Genomic DNA, 21,989 nt, shown 5'->3' with positions numbered 1-21,989 from the left:
GGCCACCAGTGAGGAGTTTCTCCCTATGTATATCTGACTACTCTAGACCTTTCAAAAAAATGGAATCATACAGCAGGCCGTCTTTTGTGATATGGAGTGATTTGTTTGAGGTTTGTTCCTTTGTAGCACATATCATTATTCATTTTTTATTGGTGAATTACATTATATCATGTGGTTTTACCACATGTTGTTTATCCATTTACCAGTTAATGTACATTTGGACTATTTCCATTTTCTTTTCTTTTCTTTCTTTTTTTTTTGTTATTAAGGATAATACTGCTATGAACATTTACATACACATCTTTATGTGGACATATGTTCTCAATTTTGTGGACATATAGTAAGTTTTTGTTAAGTATCATAAATTTTTTGTTTACAGTGCTTGTTTAATTCTGTTGTACTCAAAGAACATACTTTATGTGATAGTCCTTTCTATTAATATTTTAAGACTTATTTTATGTCCTGACAAATGGTCTGCCCTAGAAATGTTCACCTGCACTTGTAAAGAATTCTCCAGTGGTTGGGTACTATTTTCCATACATATGTCAGGTCAAGTTACTTGAGTGCCATTCAAGTCTTCTATATCCTTGCTTATTTTCTATCTAGTTTTTCTATGAATTATTGAATGGTTTGTTGCAATTTCTAACTACAATTATTTGAAGTTTCTATTTCTCCTTTGAATTGAATCCATTTTTACCTTACATGTTTTGGGGCTGTGTTATTAAGTGCATATACATTTTTATTTTTCTGCAAGCTTCCTGGATTTTAATCTTCTATTCATCCCTGACCACCTTTATGATGTTAGATAAATATTTTTAGTGTGTCATGTTTAATTCTCATGTTGATTTTAATTACTCTTCTAAGAATTAAAATATGCATCTCAATTTATCAAAATCTACTATAGAGTAATTCTAATTTAATTTCATGAAAACAGGAAATCCAATTTTCTTTCTCTCATGTCTTTGCACCAAGAATAGGGCCTGTCACAAAACTGTAATATTATGGAAGCTGTGGGGAGTGGCAGTACTCAAAACTCACTGAGAAGATATGTCTCTCTGATCAGTGGAAGGAGGAAAAGAACACTGAGGTCCAAAGAGAGTTGGGAGTCCCCATTATGGTTTTCTCTCTTTTTTATCTCTCAGCTTTGTCTTTATGTGTTGGAGTTGCTCAGTCGTTTATCAGATTTATGTTTTGCATTTTTCCCCTATATATTTGGGTTGCTTTGCCTGGCTTAATAAGTGTTGTTGATGAACAGAGGATCTTAATTTTTTTTAAAGATTTTATTTATGTATTTGAGGAGAGAGATCACAAGTAGGCAGAGAGGCAGGCAGAGAGAGGAGGAAGCAGGCTCCCTCCTGAGCAGAGAGCCTGATGCAGGGCTTGATTTCAGGACCCTGAGATCATGATGTGAGCCAAAGGCAGAGACTTAACCCATTGAGCCACCCAGGCACCCCAGGGGTTCTTAATTTTAACAAAGTCTGATTTATTAATTCCTTTCATCATGGTTAATGTTTTCAGTGTCCTTTAAAATTAATCTTTGCCTACTCAGTCATAACAGTGGTCTCCTATGTTTTCTTCTAAAAGCATTATTAGTTTAACTTTCATATTTAAATGCTATCTGGAATTGATTTTTTCATACAGTGTGAAGTAGAAGACCTGGTACTTTATATCCTATATACAACCTAGCGCCATTAAAAGATCCCCCTACCCCAGTATACTGCGGTACCAGCTTAATCATACATCTAGTGGTCTTTATGTATGTGTCTTTTCTGATTCTTTTCTTCTCCCAATTGTTAGTCTTTTTATCTTTGAGACAATATCACAGTATGTGAGTTACTTTTGTAGTGTACATTTTCCAGCTTTGTTGCTCTCCTTCAGTTTTCTCTGGCTAGTCTTTAACTTTTATATTTCCATGTGGATTTTAGAATCAGTTTGGTAATAGCCACACATGTACACACATACACAGCATCATTTTTGTCTTTTTTTTTTTTTAACTGAAATTGTGCTGAAACAAGAGCTTCCTTTGAGGCAGATGGACGTTTTTCACACTATTGAGTCTTCCAATTATGAAAATGTTATATTCTTCCATTTACTTAGGGCTTCTTCAATTTCTCTCAATAAATTTAAGATTTTTAACTGTGGTACTCTTGCCAAATTTTGTTTGATTTACCTCTAAGTATTTAATATGTATGATGTTATTTGAAAGATTAGTTTTTATTTTTTATACTTTTACCTTTTGTTTATCCTATTTTTTTTAATTTAAATTTAATTGATTAACATAGAGTATGTTAGTAGTTTCAGAGGTAGAATTCAGTGATTCATCAGTTTCATAGAGCACCCAGTCTTCATTACATCAGGTGCCTTCCTTAATGTCCATCACCCAGTTACCCGATCCCTCAACCTCCTCTCCTCCAGCAACCCTCAGTTTGTTTGCTGTGATTAAGAGTCTCTTGGGACATCTGAGTGGCTCAGTTGGTTAGCTGCCTGCCTTCAGCTTAGGTCATGATCCCAGGGTCCCGGGGTCAAGTCCCGCATCAGCCTGCTTCTCCCTCTGCCTGCTGCTTTCCCTGCTTGTGCGCGCGCTCTCTCTCTCTCTCTCTGATGAATGAATAAATAAATAAAATTTGCATTAGGAAAAAAAAAGAGTCTCTTATGGTTTGTCTCCCTCTCTGATTTCATCTTCTTCCCTCCCTTCCTCTATGATCCTCTGTTTTGTTTCTTAAATTCCACATAGGAGTGAAATCATATGATAATTGTCTTTCTCTGATTGACTTATTTCACTTAGCATAATACCCACTAGTTCCTACCTCATTGCAAATGGCAAGAATTCAATTTTTTAAAAGATTTTTAAAATTTATTTATTTGACACAGAGAGAGAGATCACAAGTAGGCAGAGAGGCAGGCAGAGAGAGAGGGAAGCAGGCTCCCTGCCAAGCAGAGAGCCCGATGCGGGGCTCGATCCCAGGACCCTGGGATCATAGCCTGAGCCGAAGGCAGAGGCTTTAACCCACTGAGCCACCCAGGCGCCCCAAGAATTCAATTTTTGATGGCTGAGTAATATTCCACTGTGTGTGTGTGTGTGTGTGTGTGTGTACGTACACATCTTTACATGGACACACACACACACACACACACACTCAATGAAAGATTATTTTTCAATTCATTTCTATTGGTTGCTGATATATAGAAACATGACTGATTTTTACATATTGACCTTGTACAACAACTCTGTATTAAGGATTAATTCTGATATTTGTAGTTTCCTTGATATTTTCAATGGACAAAAATCATATTATTTCTATATAGCAACCAAGCATTTCCAAAAGATTGGTGTAGATTTTGGAAATATTCGATGGTGAGACCAATGAGAGTAGGTTGTTCCTTGTGAAAAGGATCCTGATATGAATCTCTCTCTCACACACACACATGCACACACACACCATTCAGTTCTGCCCAACTCACTACATGTAGTTTAATTATTTTATCCTACTCTTTGAAATACATGGGAGAAAAAAAACTCTAATTCTTAGTCAATGTTTCTCACATATTTTTCATGAAAGTGCTTCTAGTAATTTGAAGTCTCAGAATTTTTCTTACAAATTTTATGAAAATTTTCATTTTCTTCTCCAGAAAGCCATATTTATATTCTTGGGGAAATAAAGTTGCAAATAGCTAATTGACCCTGGGACAATGTGAGGGTTTAGGGAACTGACCTCTGTACAGGCAAAAGTCTGTGTATAACTTTTGACTCCCCCCAAACTTAACTTAATTCACAGCCTACAGTTAACCAGAAGCCTTAATAACACAAAGAATTGATTAACACGTATATTGTATACTGTATGTGTTATATTCTGTACTTCTACAAGAAAGTAAGCTAGAGCAGAGAAAATGTTAAGAAACTCATGAGGAAGCAAAAATACATTTATAGAACTGTCCTGTATTTATTGAGGAAAAAAACCCCGCATATAAGTGGACCCACAGCGTTTAAACCCATGTCGTCCAAGGGTCAACGGTATCGTTAGTGACCATGATACTGTAGTGAGATGCACAATCCTTTAACTCAGGACTTTAGTGCTCTTGAACTACCTCCTACCACCTTGGGCGTGCTACTCCCCTTCAGAAAATCAGAGTGGATCCTAACAAGGCTCAGAGTCAGGGTCGTGCTTGCTCGTGTGCACGAGAGAAGAGCGTGCGCTCGTGCAGAGCCGAGCGGCCTCACCTCTGCCGTCACAGGTGCTCTGAGACCAAGGGGCTTACGCGGCATGAGTGCTGTGAAACTCACCTCTGAGGTGCCCCTGTCGCCAGAGCAAACCTGAAATCTTGAAAGTCTGTATAAATAACATTTGCTGTTTGTATCACTGGGGAAAAGTAACAAAACAAAACAAAACAAAAAACCCCCCAAAACAAACAAAAAACCAAAAAACCAAAAAACAAACAAACAAACAAAAAACAGTGCCACACAAGCCATTTTATGGAAAGAAAATCCTTGGGGGACTCATCTATACCAGTCATCAAAGTGGAAATACTAGGTCATACTTGGTCTGTGATCTTTTATTTGTATCCCTTGCATTGGTCTGTGATCTTTTATCTGTATCCCTTGCATTCTTGGTTTCCAACTTTTGCTCTTCTGACATGGTGACTTCGGCCGCTTGCTACAGGTCCGAAATTTTCCCTCTGTCAGAAGGAGGAGGTATTCAGTGCCACAGGGGAAGACATTAGAGTGTGCAGAGTAAAGGCCTGTCCCGCAAGACTGGGACTCAGAACCTTCGTACTCCATCCAAGCAACTTCGATCCTGGCATCTGATTTTGGGTAAGGCGCTGTTTTTGATGCCCTATAATCTGTGAGCCCACAGGTAATATTTTCTTATGACATTGCTTTGTGCGTGTGGGGGGCAGGGATGGAGTACCATAACTTATTCACTCAGTTAATTATCTCAGTTAATTACTACAGAGCGTTCACATTGCATAGAAATTCTTCTCATTTTCAAAACAATCTTTTGGTAAGAATTCAAAACACCATTTACCCTGTCAGGGTCAGAATACTATAGGTGGCAGAAAGCCATTCCACCTGGTGAATATGTTATATGATTAAGCTCATTTAAACTTCTTTCTCCTTGGCACTCCTGAAAATAAGAAGTTGTTGATGTTTTGACATAATTGGATCAAAACCTTTTAATATAAATCCTTCTTTTTTTTTTTTAAAGATTTTATTTATTTATTTGACAGACAGAGATCACAAGTAGGCAGAGAAGCAGGCAGAGAGAGGGGAAGAAGCAGGCTCCCTGCTGAGCAGAGAGCCCGATGCGGGACTCGATCCCAGGACCCTGGGATCGTGACCTGAGCGGAAGGCAGAGGCTTTAACCCGCTGAGCCACCCAGGTGCCCCTAATACAAATCCTTCTTGAATCTGTTTTTTTTTAAAACATATTTATGGTCCTTCTAAGAATCTCTAACATGCCATCCCCCAAATCCTGCCCTATTCCAGCCCATGCTGTCTCTCAAAGTAAGAATCCTTAAAATTTTCACATATGCACACCAGTAAGGAGTTAATTCAAGAACAAACAGGTGACTGCCGCAGGGGAGGGGCTGGGGTATGGGAGAAAGGGTTATAAACTTCCAGTGATAAAATCAATGTCTTGGGGATGAAAAAAAAAAAGAATTAATCCGGATAATTTCTAATCATAGCTCACTGACTCTCTACCCTAACTGGGATAAATCCTAAGAGCAAACAGAACTGCAAAAAAAAGTCTCGAACTCTATTCAGGAGGCTTCATGCTGGTGTCGGTATAAATAGGAGGTCTCCAGCTTGTATGATGGGAACGAACAAAGAAAGAAATGTGCTGATGGCATTGGGTTATATACAGAGATGGGGGAAAGTGGGGACAAAGACAGAGACCAAAAGAGATGACAGCAAAAATGGCAAAACATTCGCAATAGGTAAAGGCAGCGGAAGGTCTACACCTGTTCCTTGTACAAGGATTTCAACTTTTCTGTGGGTTTGGAAGCTGTACAAAGTCTCAAGGACTAACACTTCCTCAGAGACTGAAACCACATCTTCCCAACTTTTGGAAATATCCAAACAGAGACACCCTATCAAATGCCAAAACATTATTTCTTACCATGCTTGGCAAGAGAAAACACACTGTATCTTGGATATTTAATATAACCAAATATTTGAGCACCCCACATTTGAGCCTTCTACTGAATAGCATTGACTCCATGAGAGGTTTCTTGTGCAGTGCACTCCCCTGCCCACCAGCAGGTACTGCTGCCTGGATAGGAACCGCCTTGATCTGAGGGACCCCAGGAGCTCACCAGTTCTTCAGCAGGTTCGCTGCACTCCACACCCCTCCGAGGGCCGCTGGCCTGTCTACCTTCCCTCCCTTCCCCATCCCGACTCCATTCTGCCCGTCCTAACTGACACTAGCAAAGAAAGCCATACTGATGCCCCTCCCACCCCACAGCCGGCGGTGAAACCTTATTTGTGAAAAGTCTGCTCGGAAACTCCCTCCATCTCAGTCTCATGGAATCATGCCTCGTGGTTTCCATTCCTCATGATGGGTGCACACAGAATAGCCCACGCCATAGCAGATGCGCTCCCCGACAGCTCTGACACGGTCCACTCACATGCAGAGGACCGCAAAAGCCGAGCCTCATAGGGTGGCCCTTCCCCCCCCCCCCAACTGCAGTGAGCTTGTTTTTCGGGGACTTTCCTTCTTCCACTTCCACTGGAAACTTACATTGGAAACTTAGTTACATTCCCTCTTCTGTTTATTTATGGTCGTGGTAAAATCTGGTATCTGCCTCTACCTCGAGCAGGCAGGGCATCCAGGGCACCCCATGGCCCACAAAAGTTTGATTGCCGAAACTCCGAATCCCCCCGGACACTAACAATAGCCCCTGTGTCACCACCTGCCACCTACAAAGCCCACATCTCAGGGCCTCCTGCCTGGTCCAGCAAAGCCGCAGTGACCAGAGGACCACCTCCTTCTTCGGAGTTCTCAGGTCAGGGATCTGCTCCCATCTTTCTAAGCCAGTCTGTGGCTTTGGCCTTGAGTCCTAGCACCACGTCCTGTGGCCACGCCAGACACTCCCCTCCCCCATCCCTCTTGCAGGGAAGGGACTCAAGCTCGTGAAAAGGTGAATCCAGAGTCAACTCGCTTCCAACCCAAGGGATTCATCAAGCCTCCCTCTCGAGCCATCACGGCGAAGCCCACCGTCCCTGGGAACGCACTCTTGTCAAATACCCTCTTAAAATGTGATGCCCAGGACAGCACTCAGTACTTCAAAGTACAAAGTCATTCTCATTACTCAGGATGAGGAAACGTTCTCCCTTTATAAATTATGATCAAGGACATACTGCCATTTCTTTTCCATAAAGCAGATGAGGCTTTTGATCTAACACCGGCTCTCACTGGAGAGGGGGTGCTCTTCCTGCCTAATTTACTTATGAAAAATATTCAATTATGTCCCAAGTTTAATTCACTTAGTAATGAAAAGTAAATGAGCCCAACCAGCATGTTTGATTTGTCTTGGAAAGAGAGAAACTGCTTTGCAAGAACAAACAGAGTTAAATTAAAATAAGTGACTCTCCTCGCTCTGGAAATGGAAATTCCTCCCCAAAGCGCTTCTTGACGCGGTCTGTGGAACACGGGGACTGACACCACACCTCCATGCAGAACGGCTCCCGACTGCACCCCAGGGCCCAGCGGCCGCGTGGTGCGCACATGAGGGTGTGCAGACACGTGTTCAAACCCACATGCACACATCTTTCATCCGCCACGAAGCAGACCGCGAACTGGGGGTGAACCCCCCGGGGGCGGTGGGGGAGGCAGCCCCGCGCTCAATGTGCGCCTCACATACCGTTTTTGCAGATGGGACAGCACTGGTCAGGCTCGTACACGGGGTCCACACACTCCGTCTGAGGACACGCGGACACGGTGCACAGCACCTCCCCGTTGGCTTCGCAGCGGCACCGTTCACACGGAGACACCTGCAACACAAGGCCACGGTCAGGGTCAGACCTCCCGCCATCCTCCCTGGACGAACTCAGGATTTTCCACCCCCCGGCCACCCCAGGATCTTCTGTGGAGACGCCCGAGTGTCTTAGGAGTGTCAAACACGATGCAGCCCCGTGGTTTGCAAAGTGCAGAGCCAGGGTGCTGGAGCAGAGCGGGTTTCCCTCGGAAAGCCCCTTTCGCAAAGCTCTGCCGGGGCCACCCAGCTAGTTGGGGACACCGCCACACGGGAGCTGAGCAGATAGCACAGGGGGTTGGGACCGGGTGAGGGAAGGAGGTACCTGGCCAAGAAGGTGGCCGAAGGCAACCTCAGGGAGCCCTCACAGCAGCGCTCAACCGAGCCCTCGCCCTCGCCAGACTCGGGGGCAGGCAGCTGGCCAAGGGGCCTGACTCCAGACCCGGGCAGGTCTTCCCTCTCTCCCCCACCGCCTCCAGGGGGCCCTCCCTCCGCCACTCGGGGAGCTGGGGCCTTCTCTGTGCTGCACGCCCGGCCGCTGGCCCAGAGTCTACCTCTCGGATCATTCCCATCAAGCACGACGGCATTCCTGGAAGGGTTGCTCGCCACCAACTCGATCGGCCAGAGCCACACGCAGGCTGTGATGTAGATGATTTTTTTCCCCTGGAAATCACCACTAGAGTGACTGCCCGTGGGGCTGACCCAGGACAAAGCAGAGACGGCATACGCAGACCCAGCAGTCAGAAGCAGGAGCCACCACGTGGAAAGAGAAGCTTTGAAAGATAGTGGAGGCGGCCGGGGGGTGGGGGGTGTCAGGCAGAGCGTCCTGGACTGGGGGGTCCTGGGCACTCTGTTCTGCACAGCACACCCTGACCAACCAGCACTTGTAAGGGAGAGAACGCAAACGTTCACGGACGCCTCCTTCGTCTAGCCAATGCCAAAATTAAGATCCCAAATCTCTACCAAATACCCCGACTATTTCATGAAACAGAAGCTCATTTTTTATGTAAACTTAGCCTAGACTTCAGTCAGTCTGGCTGGGAGTGAGGGCTGAGGCTTATCTGTGTGAGTGGGAGTGCACGTGTGGGTGTGTATGTGTGTGTCAGCATGCGTGTGAGTTTGTGAGTGTATGTGTGTGAGTGGGTGCATGTGTGTATGTATGTGTGAGTTGTTGGAGTGTGTGTGGGTGTGAGTGTGTCAGTATGTGAATGTCGGTTTGTAACTGTGCGTGTGTATTTGTGACTGTGTGTGTGTCAGTGGGTGAGTTTGTGGCTAGGTGTATGTGTGAGTGTGTGAGAATGAATCAGCGTGTGCTTGTATGTGTGTGCATGTGTGACTGTGAGTGCATGTGTGTGACTGTGTGTGAGCCTGTGTATGTGTGTGAGCCTGTGTATGTGTGTGAGCGTGTAACTATGTGTAAGAGTGTGTGTGTGTGTATTGTGAGTGTGGAGTTTGTCAGAGTAAGTGTGTATGCGTCAGTGTATGGGTGTGAGTGACTGTGTGTGTATATGACTATGTATGGTGAGTGTGGGGTTTGTCTGAGTGTGTGTGTATGGGTGTGTGTGTGCACACGAGCCCATAGGCTGAGTGAGTCTGTGTGAGTGAGACTTCAGAGCGGCCCAGGATAGCGCTCCGAGCTGGTGTGCAGGACACCCTGAGAAGCTGCCGCCAGTCTTACAACAACAAAAGGCACGATTTCCAGGAACACGGTGGCCACCATGAGGCTTTCGTGCTACTGTCACGAACTTCGTTCTTTGCTGCTCTCTTTTCTTTCTGCCCACACTAATTCCTGTGTCAGCCTGTAGCATCCTTCTGTCAAGGGCACCTTGCCTTAGCAAGCAGGAGAAAAGGATCTGGAGTTTTAAACGGAGAGACCTTGAGTTGCAAGAGACACGGTTCATGGTGTGTCCCAGCCCTCAGTGCGACGTGTGGACCGAAGCCGCACGGCACGGACAGGGCAGGCTCCACGGTGGGGAGCCAGGCCCCCGGCCCCAGAAGAGGTAAGGACAGTTCCATCTGGAGGACAGGGTGGTCCGAAAGGAACAAGAGGGTCAGCAATCACGGGGGTCTGTCCTCCAGAAAGGGGCACAGCCGGACACCACCCCATGCCGCCTGCACTGCAGGGATGCAGCAAAAAGCCCCGTTCTGGTTTGGGAATTTGACGGAAGGGGAGACCAGGCCTCCGGGCTGTCCCCGAGGGGAGATCCAGGAAAAACCACAAAGGAGCAGGCGTGAGTCCCAAAGAGGGCAGACACGAGGACGCAGGACTGGAGGCGGCCTCGCCCTGCAGGTCCCCACATGAGGCAGCGCATCCTGGGTGAGACAGCCCAGAACCGAACACTCCCTCCTGCTCCCGACTCCACGACCGCCCCGTGTCCATGCACAGAGCAAGGTACAGATGGTGTATGCCCACAGCCCTGACTGCTACCTTCTGAAAGATTCCACAAGTTGATCAAAAGTTCTACCGGCAACTTTGCTATCCTAGAACACTGAGAAACCCATACCTTTGGATATGGGTTCACGACTCAAAAATAGGAGTTTGAGGGATACCTGGGTAGCTCAGAGAGTTAAGCGTCGGACTCGTGGTTTCCGCTCAGGTCATGATCTCAGGGTCCTGAGATCGAGTCCCAGATAGGATTCCGTGCTCAGCGTGGAGTCTGTTTGGGATTCTCTCTCCCTCTACCCCTTCCCCTGCTTGCTCGCTCTCTCACTCTCCAATCAATCAATCAATCAATCAATCTAAAAATATATATGTGAGTTGAGGCTCAGAAGTGGGATCACCACAAGCAGCAAGGTCACACTCAGGCCTCACCTCCTGCCACCTGCTTTGCCCATCCTCGCCACACCCCACACCAGGATCCTGTCCCTCGTACGAGAGTTTCAGCTCTGCTGATTCCCACACAGAGCAAGGCGGCCAAGCCCTGCCCGTCCGCTCAGAGAACACCGTGGCCACCGCAGTCCCATCTGGGCAAAGGCCCCCACACGCTGTTCATAGGTTTCCTGCCTGCCCTGAGTCAGAGCTCCCCATCTGATGACGGTTCCCGGAACTCCCTGCCCAGGATGGCGGTCACCTAATAGAAGTCTCCAGGCTCCCATCGGCAGCCGGGTCCCAGGGCAGGGTGGGGAGGGCGTGCAATCCAACCCCAGAGACGTCCAGCTGAGCCCCTCTGCCCCTCTGTGCATGTCTGGCCCTGATCACTGAGGGTCAGGCTTCACCCGGCTCTCCGCTCAGAAGCACAGTTACAACCGGCCCCTCCCCTCATTCAGCCCATCACCGTATTTCCCAAGTGCCTCCTACAGTGCAGGAAAGTTCACTAAACTGCAAACCACTGCCATTGCCACCATTCCAAAAACCCACGTGAACTCAGTGGCTGGACCAGGAGGTCACAGCCATAGGAGCTCAGTGTCACCGCGTCACAGAGGAGAGCTGGGACAGCGCCCTGCTGCACTCGGGACAGCTGTTCTTCCTGCCGCCAGTCCCACCCCACCTCTGCACCCCCGACGCCCATGCAGGAGCTGTCCCTGGGCCTGTCGGATCCTCAGAGTCCTCTACGAGGCAGCCGCCGGGGCCCTCTCATGGCTGAGATGGGGGTGCGGGGGCTGCCCAGAAGACAGGAAGCCGCAGCCCAGGGTCCAGCACGGGCTGTGAACTCAACACAGAGGTTGGGTCAGCAGTCATGGGGCGCGTCTGGCATTCTGGGTGCCCATGACCCTCTTTCTGGCTCATTTCATTAAGTCACGTATGGGTGGAGTCCCTGGCCCCTGCCCCCCACCGGCGGCGGCAGGTGCAGGCATCTGACTCCAGCAGTCCGGACTCTGGTGGAGGTTTGGCTGCCCCACGAGGAAATTCTGACTGCAGTGTCCTCACGCACCAGCATGAGCACCAGATGGCTTCCCACCGTCCCCGCGTTCTCCATCCCGCCTTGGAAGCTAACATTGAGCATGCCCGGGCATTACTGCGCCTGTGACCAGCAACGTGAACTTGCCAGTTGCACTCCTGAGTCAGACGAGGCAATCCTTTCTCTGCTTCCCATGTTGTTTGGTCCCCAAAACACATTTCACCAGGGGTAACTTAATTCTGAAACAGTAGCCCTTCTTGTTAGCAAGTCACAGCCTACATCCTGATGGCGTGCCTTCTGACGGAAACACCCTTCCCTGCAATCCTCGATTACAAACCCCGGTTCTGCATAGACAGAATTTAGACGCACAGCCTAGAAGAACAGCTCAGCATGTGAGGGAAAGTCCCCATTCTCGAGACACCACCACCCCCTGCGTGCCAGGAGGAGGCAGGACTTGTGCTGGGGAAAGAGAATAGGAACCGGGAGTGAAACTGAAGACAAGGTCTGTGGTATTTGTTCAGTCATCCCTGTTCTGAAACCAGACACAAATACCGCTTCCGCCGTGTTTCTGGAAAGTAAGAGCACGGGTGGGAGCTGGGCGGGTGAGCGCCACGGCCAGCAGGCCGAGCACCCCGGGCCCAGCCTCAGATCCGGGGTCCAGGCGAAGGCCGCTGGCCTGGCTTACCATGCCAAATGGTCACCTTCGATGTGCATCCGAGAAGGTCACCCTCCAACCTGAGGCAGTGCAGCGAAGGACCAACCCTTGGAGCACGTGCTTGGCGAAGCCGCCGTAAACACAAGGCCTAGCGGAAGCTCCAGTGCTATTAACTTGAGGGCAGCTCGTAATTAGACCCTCGTAATGCTCGGTAACTATACGCATGTCTCCATCGCACATGCGTTGGCTGTCAGGACCCTAAAGTAAAGATTGCACCTATTTCTTTACAAAGAAGAAGGAACAGGAGCCATCATTTACAGAGACAATTCTCAAATGTGAAATGACGCCCGCTCAGACGGATAGTGCTGAAATCCAGTGCCCCATATGTACAACCTGGAGATCCCCTACAGGAGGGGGACAGAGGTTGAGTGGGACACGTCTCAGCGACGCGTACATAAGCAGCTCCCCATTTATCACCTATATTTTACGTTAATGGACTCAGGTGCAGTGAGGCTCCAATCTGTAGGAAACGCTGCCTTGTATGATTTCATAACTGTGATTATAGTCATTATCACCCTGAGAAGGACCAGGCTCTGAAATATTGCAGAAAGCGTGTTGAACAGGGAATCCCGATCTTGTCCGTGGCCCAAATCTCTTTCCATTCTGGAAGGCAGACGCTCACTCCATCCTTCCTACAGACCAGTTTCGCACCATGCACCAGAAGACCCACCCGCTCTCCTCAAATCCACTTAAACTCACCGTCCTGTTCTATGCTGCCACGAAGGGCCCCTGGCAGGGGGAGGGGCAGACAATGTCGTGTGTCCCCTGAATCCCACGTTGCCTGCATGGCAACCTCTGCTATACTGTGATCTGGAACCCTCTGCTGGGATTGCTGGAGGAAACGCCATGAAAGCCCCGTGCCACGAAATGCATGGGCTCCTCGTGGCCAGGGGACAATTCCAGGCTGGGTGCAGATGCTTCCTTAGGAACAGACAAGTGGAATGTAGAACATTCCTGAATAGGGGCGCCTGGGTGGCTCAGTGGGTTGGGGCCTCTGCCTTCGGCTCGGGTCATGATCCCAGGGTCCTGGGATCGAGCCCCGCATCGGGCTCTCTGCTCAGCGGGGAGCCTGCTTCCTCCCCTCTCTCTCTCTGCCTGCCTCTCTGCCTACTTGTGATCTATGTCTGTCGGATAAAGAAATAAAATCTTAAAAAAAAAAAAAAAAAGAACATTCCTGAACAATTGTAGGGTTTTCAAAGATGGGATTGATTTCCACACAGAGAAGAAAGAGAAGAGGAGCTAGTAGCGTAGAACCTTCACAATGAAAACCTTCACCGTTGGATAAAATCTTCTCCCTATCTCGGTTTCCCCCACTGGCAGAGGTGTCCCACTAGTAGCCCCCAAACTGTTGGGGTGCTGCAGTGACACGAAGTAAGATTCACATGAAAACAAGGGACGCTGAATTCTGGGCGTCCTTCTCCCTTCCTCCTTCCCCGTGCTTCCCTTCCTTCCAAATCCCTTGAATCTTCCTGGGTGCACTTGGCTTAGAGCACAAAGCCCTCGGCACCGAGAGCCCAGACCCCAGGCTGCAAGTGGGCCACCAACTCCTTTCGGGACCCCTCAGTACTAGGGCCATGTCTCCGTCACATATGGGATGGTTGCGGTGACTGACCCCGTGCAAATATCCAGGCTCGCCAGATATGGATGGAGTCAAGAAAGAGACCGCTGGGAAGAGCTGAAATGAACTTGCATGGCACATGATGAAAAACATAAAAATAAAAAATGAAATTTGCAGCTTTGCTGCAGTAGGAATTGGTTCAGCACCCCACAGGCTGTGGCAGGACCAGACACCCACATCTGGGGACGAGGGAAGGAGGACAAACCTTCCCACTAAGAGGGACCAGGATGTAGAGGACACACGTCATCCACAAATGGAAGAGAAGGTTCGGTCACCAGCGCAGCGTGAACACGAAGGCGGCAACGGAGCAGAAGGGACCCGAGAATGTCAAAAGCATGTATGGGACCTGATGACCTCGATGCATGCCTGAGAGCCGGCAGCAGAGCCTCCAGATCCTGCAGGAGTCGAGTCCCGAGCCCAGCGGACGGATGTCACACGGGCTTCCTGCTACAGATTTTCTAACCATTCTGTTTGCCAAGCTTGCCTTGAAAGAGGTCAAATTTGTCCTGAGCAGCTGGGGGTTCAGATTCTGTTACTCAGGCAATGGACAAACTTCTTTTCAAATCCGAATATGGAAGATACAAGGTCTGGACTCGTGCATCTTGCTGACTGGATGATGGACACACAGGTCCTGGGACAGCGACACCAGGACTGGCCTCCCTGGGTCCCATCGCCAAGCCCCCATCCTCTGTGCAACCCCACCGGCCCCCTGCCCTGTGGAATCCTGCGTGTCGAGGACAGATATGAAAAAAATCTCCACTCTGTCTGGCTTGGGAGCTGAGGCATAACTAAGCGAAAAAGAAACTAACAGAAGGGAAGAAAGTCACAGGCGCTGAGAGTTGCAGGCGCATAGTAAGAAATTCCGAGGCGAAGCTGTGGTTTCTAGTTGGAGAAAGAGGAAAGGTGGTTAAGGAAGGTGAGGAGGACGGGACAGGTAGAGGAGAGGGGTGGCCGTAAGGACAGGGAGGAGCTTCACAGCCAGACAACCTAGTGGGGATCCTGACGGCTTGGGGATGGGGCCGCTGCAGAGAGCAGACCGGAAACCCACAGCCACAGCCCCAGGAGGCAGCACAACACCCCTTCCCTCTGTTGTGGGGCTACATGAGCTCCCAGAACCATTTAGTGGAGACGAAAAGGAGGTGAGAGACATCTTCCAAGGGGAGAGATTTGGAGATTCCTAAGACCTCAAAGGAGCACGCTTTCCACCACCAGCAGACGTGGGAAGCCACAGCACGGAAGGACTTCTCTGAAAGCCAAGGAGCGTTCCTTAGGTGTTTGCATACCGGCGTTTTGTTTACACATCCTGACCCTGTTATGGAATTAATCTGATGACGGTGAATTAAGCCACAAGTTGCCAGAGACACCAAGCAAAAAGGCAGGTGACTAACCAAAGGCAGGTCTTTGCTGGGGATGACAAGCAGCTTCCCCAAAAGTCACTGTCACATTTTGATCACCAGATGGCGGAAGCGTCCTTTCCAGCAGCTGAGCTGTTTCCAAAGGGCCTGGCGTCACACTTACTAGTTAGCAGGTTGCACTTGGAGGGAAATCAGAGTCCGCTTCTGTGTAAACCACCAGGTCTAAACAGCTTCCGACGGCCTGGAGCTGTGTTATTTGGCAGCTGGAGAAAAACTCGGGAGTGCTGCCTTTCGACTGTGGTTCCTCCCCCCTCCCCCCGCCCCCAAAGGAAACACACCCACAAGTCTGGTGCATTGCCAAGGACTACACCCAAGTCCCAGCAGCAGGTGGACGCAGGGTCCGGTCGGACCACAGGCCACTCATGTACGATCGTCATGAACGCGCTGAATTCATCCTACTGCCTTTCCCCAGCCTCTCCCGACTCCCTGCACGATGCTGGGACGGGGACCTTGTGCTGTCACCTGGAACTAAATCCTTCTCCGAGGTTACCTCTGGATCCTTACCTGAAACCTTCTTATTAAACTAGCCAAGGCACCGCAAAGCTCTGTCTCCACACGGGACAGCAGCAGGGTCCAGCAGGGACACTGAGGCACCTGCTGGCCCTTGTCCTCCAGGCTCCCTCCACCAGTCAGAGCAGCAAGGATGGCTCCGGACCCCTGCGTGCCTTTCCACCCTCTTTTCTGCACCCCAAATTAATGGGGTTTTGTCCTCAGCCCCCTTCCCGCCCCCCAAACTAGCCACTGGCCCTACAGCAACAGAAAGCTTCTGCTTCCTGCACTCGGGAAAGATTATGTTTTTGTTCTCTTTGTCTTTCCACTCTCTGTCAGAGAGCGGATTTGCACACAAAGGGACTTAATTAAGAACTGTCCCCAGAAGCTGTCAGGTCTCCAGTGTTGGGAAGAAAGCCGCCCCGCCTACCACTCAACAGATCAACAGTGCAACAGTCTGACAACCCAACGCCACATCAAAGAATGACTTTTCCTTCTTACGGCTTAGCTTGTGGCAAGACCGGCTGTCTAAGGACGCCTTTCAAATCCTCTTGTGACGAACTCCCTCAGGTTAATACAGAGCATGTGAGATCTCACCGAAGAGAGGGGGAAGGATGCCGGCAGCGTCTACATGGAGTTTTTCGCTCCATGGCAAGCAGTTGAGCAGCTGACAAAACCGAAGAAGGTTATTCCTTCTGGGCTAAAGATCCAGACCTGGGGAACATTCTGGAATGCCCTGATTACACGGTTCGATCCGAAGCAGAACAAAGAATGCTGGCCTTCTGTTACGGACTTCATGTTTGTGTTCCCCCCAAAATTCATAGGTTGGAGCCTTCACCCCCCAGTGAGATGGTATTAGGAGGTGGGGATGTCAGGAGCTGAGGTCAGGGGGCTAGGAGCCCAAGTGGGATTAGTGCCCTTCGAAGGAAAGGAAGAGCCTGGTGATCACTCTGGGCTTTCTCTCCACTGTGGGAGGGCACAGAGTGGATATGGCCGTCTTTGAGCCTCAACAGAACCAGACTCCACTCCCAGCCTCCACAATGGTGAGACGTGTCTATCCATTTCTGTGGTGGAGGGAGACGCGTACTCATGGTACCTCAGCCCCCGGCCGCTGCACATAGAGCAGGGCAGGGAGAGACCAGGCACCATGACCGCAGGCCTCGAGAACCACCTGGGGCCCCTGTCCGCCCACCCCAGCAGCAGGTGATGTTGAGATTTTTGGTGGAGATAGTCTAACAGAAGCTCTGCTCATTCACAGAGTCCTAAACTAAGCCCTTAAGAGAAGGGACACGTTCCCTGTGGGGCTCTCCCACCTACCTGGGGGCAGATCGGGTAGATAATGACCTTGTGAAAAATGTTGTAAAAGCCAAACCTCTCTGTTTTAGAAATGGGAAGATCGAAAGCCTCTTGTTTTAGAATCAGAATAAAGGGTGAAAAGTAATCCCTGAGCAGAAAGCTTGGTCCTCCCTTAATATAAAAAGGACTGGAATTAAATGTCTTCCAAAGAGGAGGCTTTTAAAAGGTGGGTATGAGGGCATAACATGTGATCAGTTCTCCCAAGGATCACAAATTCAAAATTTTTCAGGGGCCTGTCAGGTAAGGAAACAAGGTGGTAAATGAGGTGCATAATAGGGAATGGTGGAGACTGTGACAAACCAGAAAAAAATAGAAAAAACAATGCACTGAAATCAAGAGGCATACTTCAACCTAACACACCTTCACACACACACACACACACACACACACACATGTTCACCCCAGAAGAAAACTAAACCGCGCTGCTCCTTCTGGCCTTCCTTATTTGAGACGATAGCAATAACGCTCGTCTTCAGCGGGGAGGAATGAAGACGACCAAAGGAGGGTGACCATTTCCTCTGCCCAAAGCTGGCCACGTTCCAGGAACAGGGCTCACCCTCCCCAATTATCAGGTGGCCACGCAGGCACCCGTCTGGACAGCATCTGAGGTCAGAGTCTGGTGGCCCTGAAGCTCCATTCAGTGTGTGTCAGCGGCCAGTTACCCAGGGGGTGCTGGAGCCCAAGCACGGGTGGGGGCTGTCAGCTCACACCAGTGGCCCTGCATTCCCCTTGAAGCTGAGCCTCTTCCAGAGGATCCTGGAGTCACAACAGGACACTGCCAGCCATTTCTCCAGTGAATGAAGTCCCTTCCCGTGGGTTTTTCAGCTGGCGTGGAGAAGACACCGCAGGGCTTTCTCAAGAAACATCCTCTTTGGGTTCAGGCATGGGCAACATGGCACCTGAGGGCTAACGATGAAGTTGTGGCGGCTGCCCCATGCCGTCACTAGGAGCAAGAAGAGCTTTCTCCATTGGCGTCCTGGAAATCGCGGGGACAAGAGGGGATCTCTGCCATCAGTGGGAAGTGACACGAGCCGAGAGGCTGACGTCACAGCACGGCTCATCCGTCAGGCTACCTGCCTCCCTGCTCTGCACAGGCCCAAGGAAAGGCGGTGGCCTTGTTCGATTTCTTTCTCTTCCAACCCACGCACCCCTGATGTGTCTGTGTGTGCGACATGGCGAAGCCAGCAGTGGGTCGAGGAACAAGTGCACAGGGGAGACTTGCCCTGTGAGACAAGGGACTGCTGCATCCTGGCCACCTGACAACTCCCTGCAACTATGGCTGTGGGGACAGAGATGCCACCGTGACCACCTCTCCACTGGCTGAGGGCTCTGTGTCCCCAGAACTGTCAACTATTCAAGAGTGTGACCAAGGAGCCCAGCTATCGCTTCTGACTCCTTAATGGGAATTAATAAATGAGTCACGGCTTGCTTGAAACTAAGTTTTTGTCTTATCTGCTTTAAGCCTCTACGGAGATATTGAGATACCTTTTTCAAAGTCACATGAGATTTGAAAGTCAAATTTAAGTCAGAAATTGTTCTTAAAGCTAAATGAGGTAAATACATTAGTATAGCCTGTCAGCCTATGAGGATAGCAAAGGGACCATACAGAAGGTCCGGTCCATATGGACCAGTCCATGTGGTAGATTTTGGTAGAGACAATACTATTTATTTCTGAGTTACCTAGTGGACCACAGGTCCAGAGAGCCAAGCAAGAGGGGTTTATCACCTTGAAGTGATCAGAATGTGATCACAGGAAGGTCAGGAACAATCAACTAGAGGCCATATGAACTTGGCAGCATCTGCAATCAACAGCCCTGGAAAGCAGGAAGGGCCCTTGGAACTGCTCATCTGTGGCATGGCTTAGCCTAGACTGAGCTAGCTGGGCCACCCAGGGTAACTTTTCTCTAAGAACATTTAAATTTCATCTAATGACATTTAGTGTTTGTTCAGGGATCAAGTTCCCAACTCAAAACTCAGCCTGGAGACCACCCTTCCACCCCACCCCAGTTATGACAACCAAAAATGTCCCCATACATTGCAAACGTCCCCTCAACATGACCCCCGGTGGAGAACCATGGGTCTACACTTCAGTGAGCAAAAAGTTTTCTTCTGCTCCTTCTTAGCTCTGTGGCTTAGTTTCCAGGGTCACGTTCCTCCTTCCTGAATTTCATCCTTTCGGGTGCATTGTGAAATTCTTTCAGCAATGTTTGTTTGATGGCACGCTCTATTTTAAAATATCTTTGATCGGGATGCTCAGTCGGTTCAGCGTCCAAGTCCTGATATGGGCCTGGGGTTGTGAGATAGAGCCCTGAGTCAGGCTCTGCGTTCAGTGCTGAGTCCACTTGAGATTCTCCCTCTCCCTCTGCCTCTCCCCAACTCACTCTCTAAATAAATTAGTAAATAAATACAATTAAAAAAATAAAAATACATTCATTCAGGCGCCTTCCTAAAGGATAGTTTTGCTGGATACATAAATTGGATTAACTCTTCTTTTCTCTTTGCTCTTTAAAGATGTTCTCCTACTGTTTGGGATTTTCCACTGTTGACAAGAAGTCAGACGTCCGCTAAGTTACTGCTTTTTTGCAGGTCAAGTCTTTTCTCTCTGGTTGCTCTGAAAATCTCTCGTGTTGGGTGCTCTGCCCTCTCACTATGATATGGCTAGGGATGTCTTTTTGTTCATCTTTCTTTAGATTCATGGGGATTCCTGCATTGAAAAATGGCAGTCTTTCCAGTAGAACGTCTGGGATGCTAACCCCTCATAACCCCTCCCATATTCCCTACTACCCCCTTCCAGAATTCTGATCTGACCCATATCAAATCTTCTCTCCCTGTCCTCCCCATATGAAAACATCTCCTTCCTATGATCCATCTGTACATCATGTTTCACTCTGGGTGACTTCTTCAAATCTATCTGCTGGCTTGCTGAATTGTCCCATAAACTATCTGACGTGCTGTTGAACCACCACTGAATATCAGTTCAAACCATTGTATCATTCCTTTATACAAGTTCTACCTCTTTTTTTTTTTAAGATTTTATTTATTTGTTTGACAGACAGAGATCACAAGTAGGCAGAGAGGCAGGCAGAGAGAGAGGAGGAAGCAGGCTCCCCCGAGCAGAGACCCTGATGTGGGGCTTGATCCCAGGACCCTGAGATCATGACCTGAGCTGAAGGCAGAGGCTTTAACCCACTGAACCACCCAGGTGCCCCACAAGTTCTACCTCTTTTTCAAAGCTGACTAGTACTTGGAATACGCTCATTTTGTTTACTCATATGGTTTATTTCAACATATATATTTTTGCGTATTAAGTAGTCTCATTTATATCCCAACATCTGAGTCTTACTGGACTACCTTGGTCTTGGTGGACCCTTGGGGATGACACCCCTTTTTGTGTGTGATTTTCATTGTGTGGTCACATTCCTTGGAACACTATTTGTGGGGATTCTTTGTAGCTTGCGTGGAGTGTGCATTCCTTCTGGGAACATTTGGTTTTGCCAGGTAATTGTGGTCCCTTTAAACAAAAATATCCCACCTGGACTTTTTATTGGACCACTCAGGGAAGCATGAATATGGGCTTCATGCTCGTAAGAGTGTGTGGGCACTAGAGACAACAAATATTCAGAGCAAACCTGTCTTCTCAACTCAGCCCTGAGGCCCATCTGGGGCGGTCTGTCTGCACTGTCCCCTCGTAGGACATGCTCTTCGGGGGAGCACACCCTTATGAGTCACATCCTGATCTGATGCTCTTCGCTTGGGGCCCTGAGCTTGCCATGTGCCCCAGCCTGGCTGTGAGTACCGAAGGCCTGGGCCCCAGGCATCAGGGGTTGCTTTCTGATGGCCACCGCTATAAGGTTGACTTTCCTGTCTGGATTCTACCTCCGGGGATTAATTTCTCTTACTTTTTTTTTTCTTTTTCCATTTCAGCTGTGCTCTTCAGAAAATGGGTTGTATATGATATCTGGGACTTCATGAGTTTGGTAAGCGGTAGGTGTTCATCCTTCCACATTCCCAGGCAAGCAAGGGGTGGTCTCACCGTGGTTAAGGCAAAATCATTTCTGGAAATGCTCAGACATCTTAATTTTCCATCCCTCTACTTTCCTACGGGCCTAGGGCTTCCAAGAGAACTCGCGGGGCCATGGGCAGATGTCTGACATCATCCTTTTCTGCAGATTCGAAAGGCACTCCATGTCCTGGCCGCACCCCAGTGCCCGACAGAAATAGAATGAGAAGTGAAATCCAGCTGGCAGGATCTCAGGCTTGGAACAGAAGCAGCAAAAAAAAAAAAAAAAAAAAAAAAAAAAAGGATTTCCAGCTACGTGGTCAGAACCATACCACGAAGGATGGCTTTAGGGTATGTAGGCTGGGGTGGAAAATCGTAGCCTCTACCCAAGCTCTATTTGAGACAGACTCTTATCTCTTCCCCAGAAACATGCCCCAGGATTGCTTGGCCATTTAAAAACCACTCATCAGCCACAGACTCTGGATGGGCTGTTTCCACCCGTGTACCCCGCAGAGCCCCATGATGCTCCTCACAGCCCATCACACACTCTCCGGTCACTGCCTGTTTACTGGACGCACTCCAGA

The 21,989-nt window shown here is 48.8% G+C and overlaps 1 protein-coding gene across 1 annotated transcript in view; it reads right to left on the bottom strand.

Moving 5' to 3' along the window:
* The window catches only part of VWC2 (von Willebrand factor C domain containing 2), a gene marked incomplete at both ends in the record, with an annotated part of 95,272 nt that overhangs the window by 65,959 nt on the left and 7,324 nt on the right, over positions 1–21,989 (bottom strand). The window contains one exon of the mRNA XM_080818827.1: positions 7,863–7,992. Within this exon, the coding sequence (XP_080674953.1) occupies positions 7,863–7,992 (130 nt within the window). The remainder of the gene's footprint in view (positions 1–7,862; positions 7,993–21,989) is intronic.

Source organism: Martes martes, assembly GCF_963455335.1.
Source record: "Martes martes genome assembly, chromosome: 11".
NCBI lineage: Eukaryota > Metazoa > Chordata > Mammalia > Carnivora > Mustelidae > Martes > Martes martes.
Note: the sequence above shows the minus strand (reverse complement) of the source record. Positions and strands in the feature narration are given on the sequence as shown.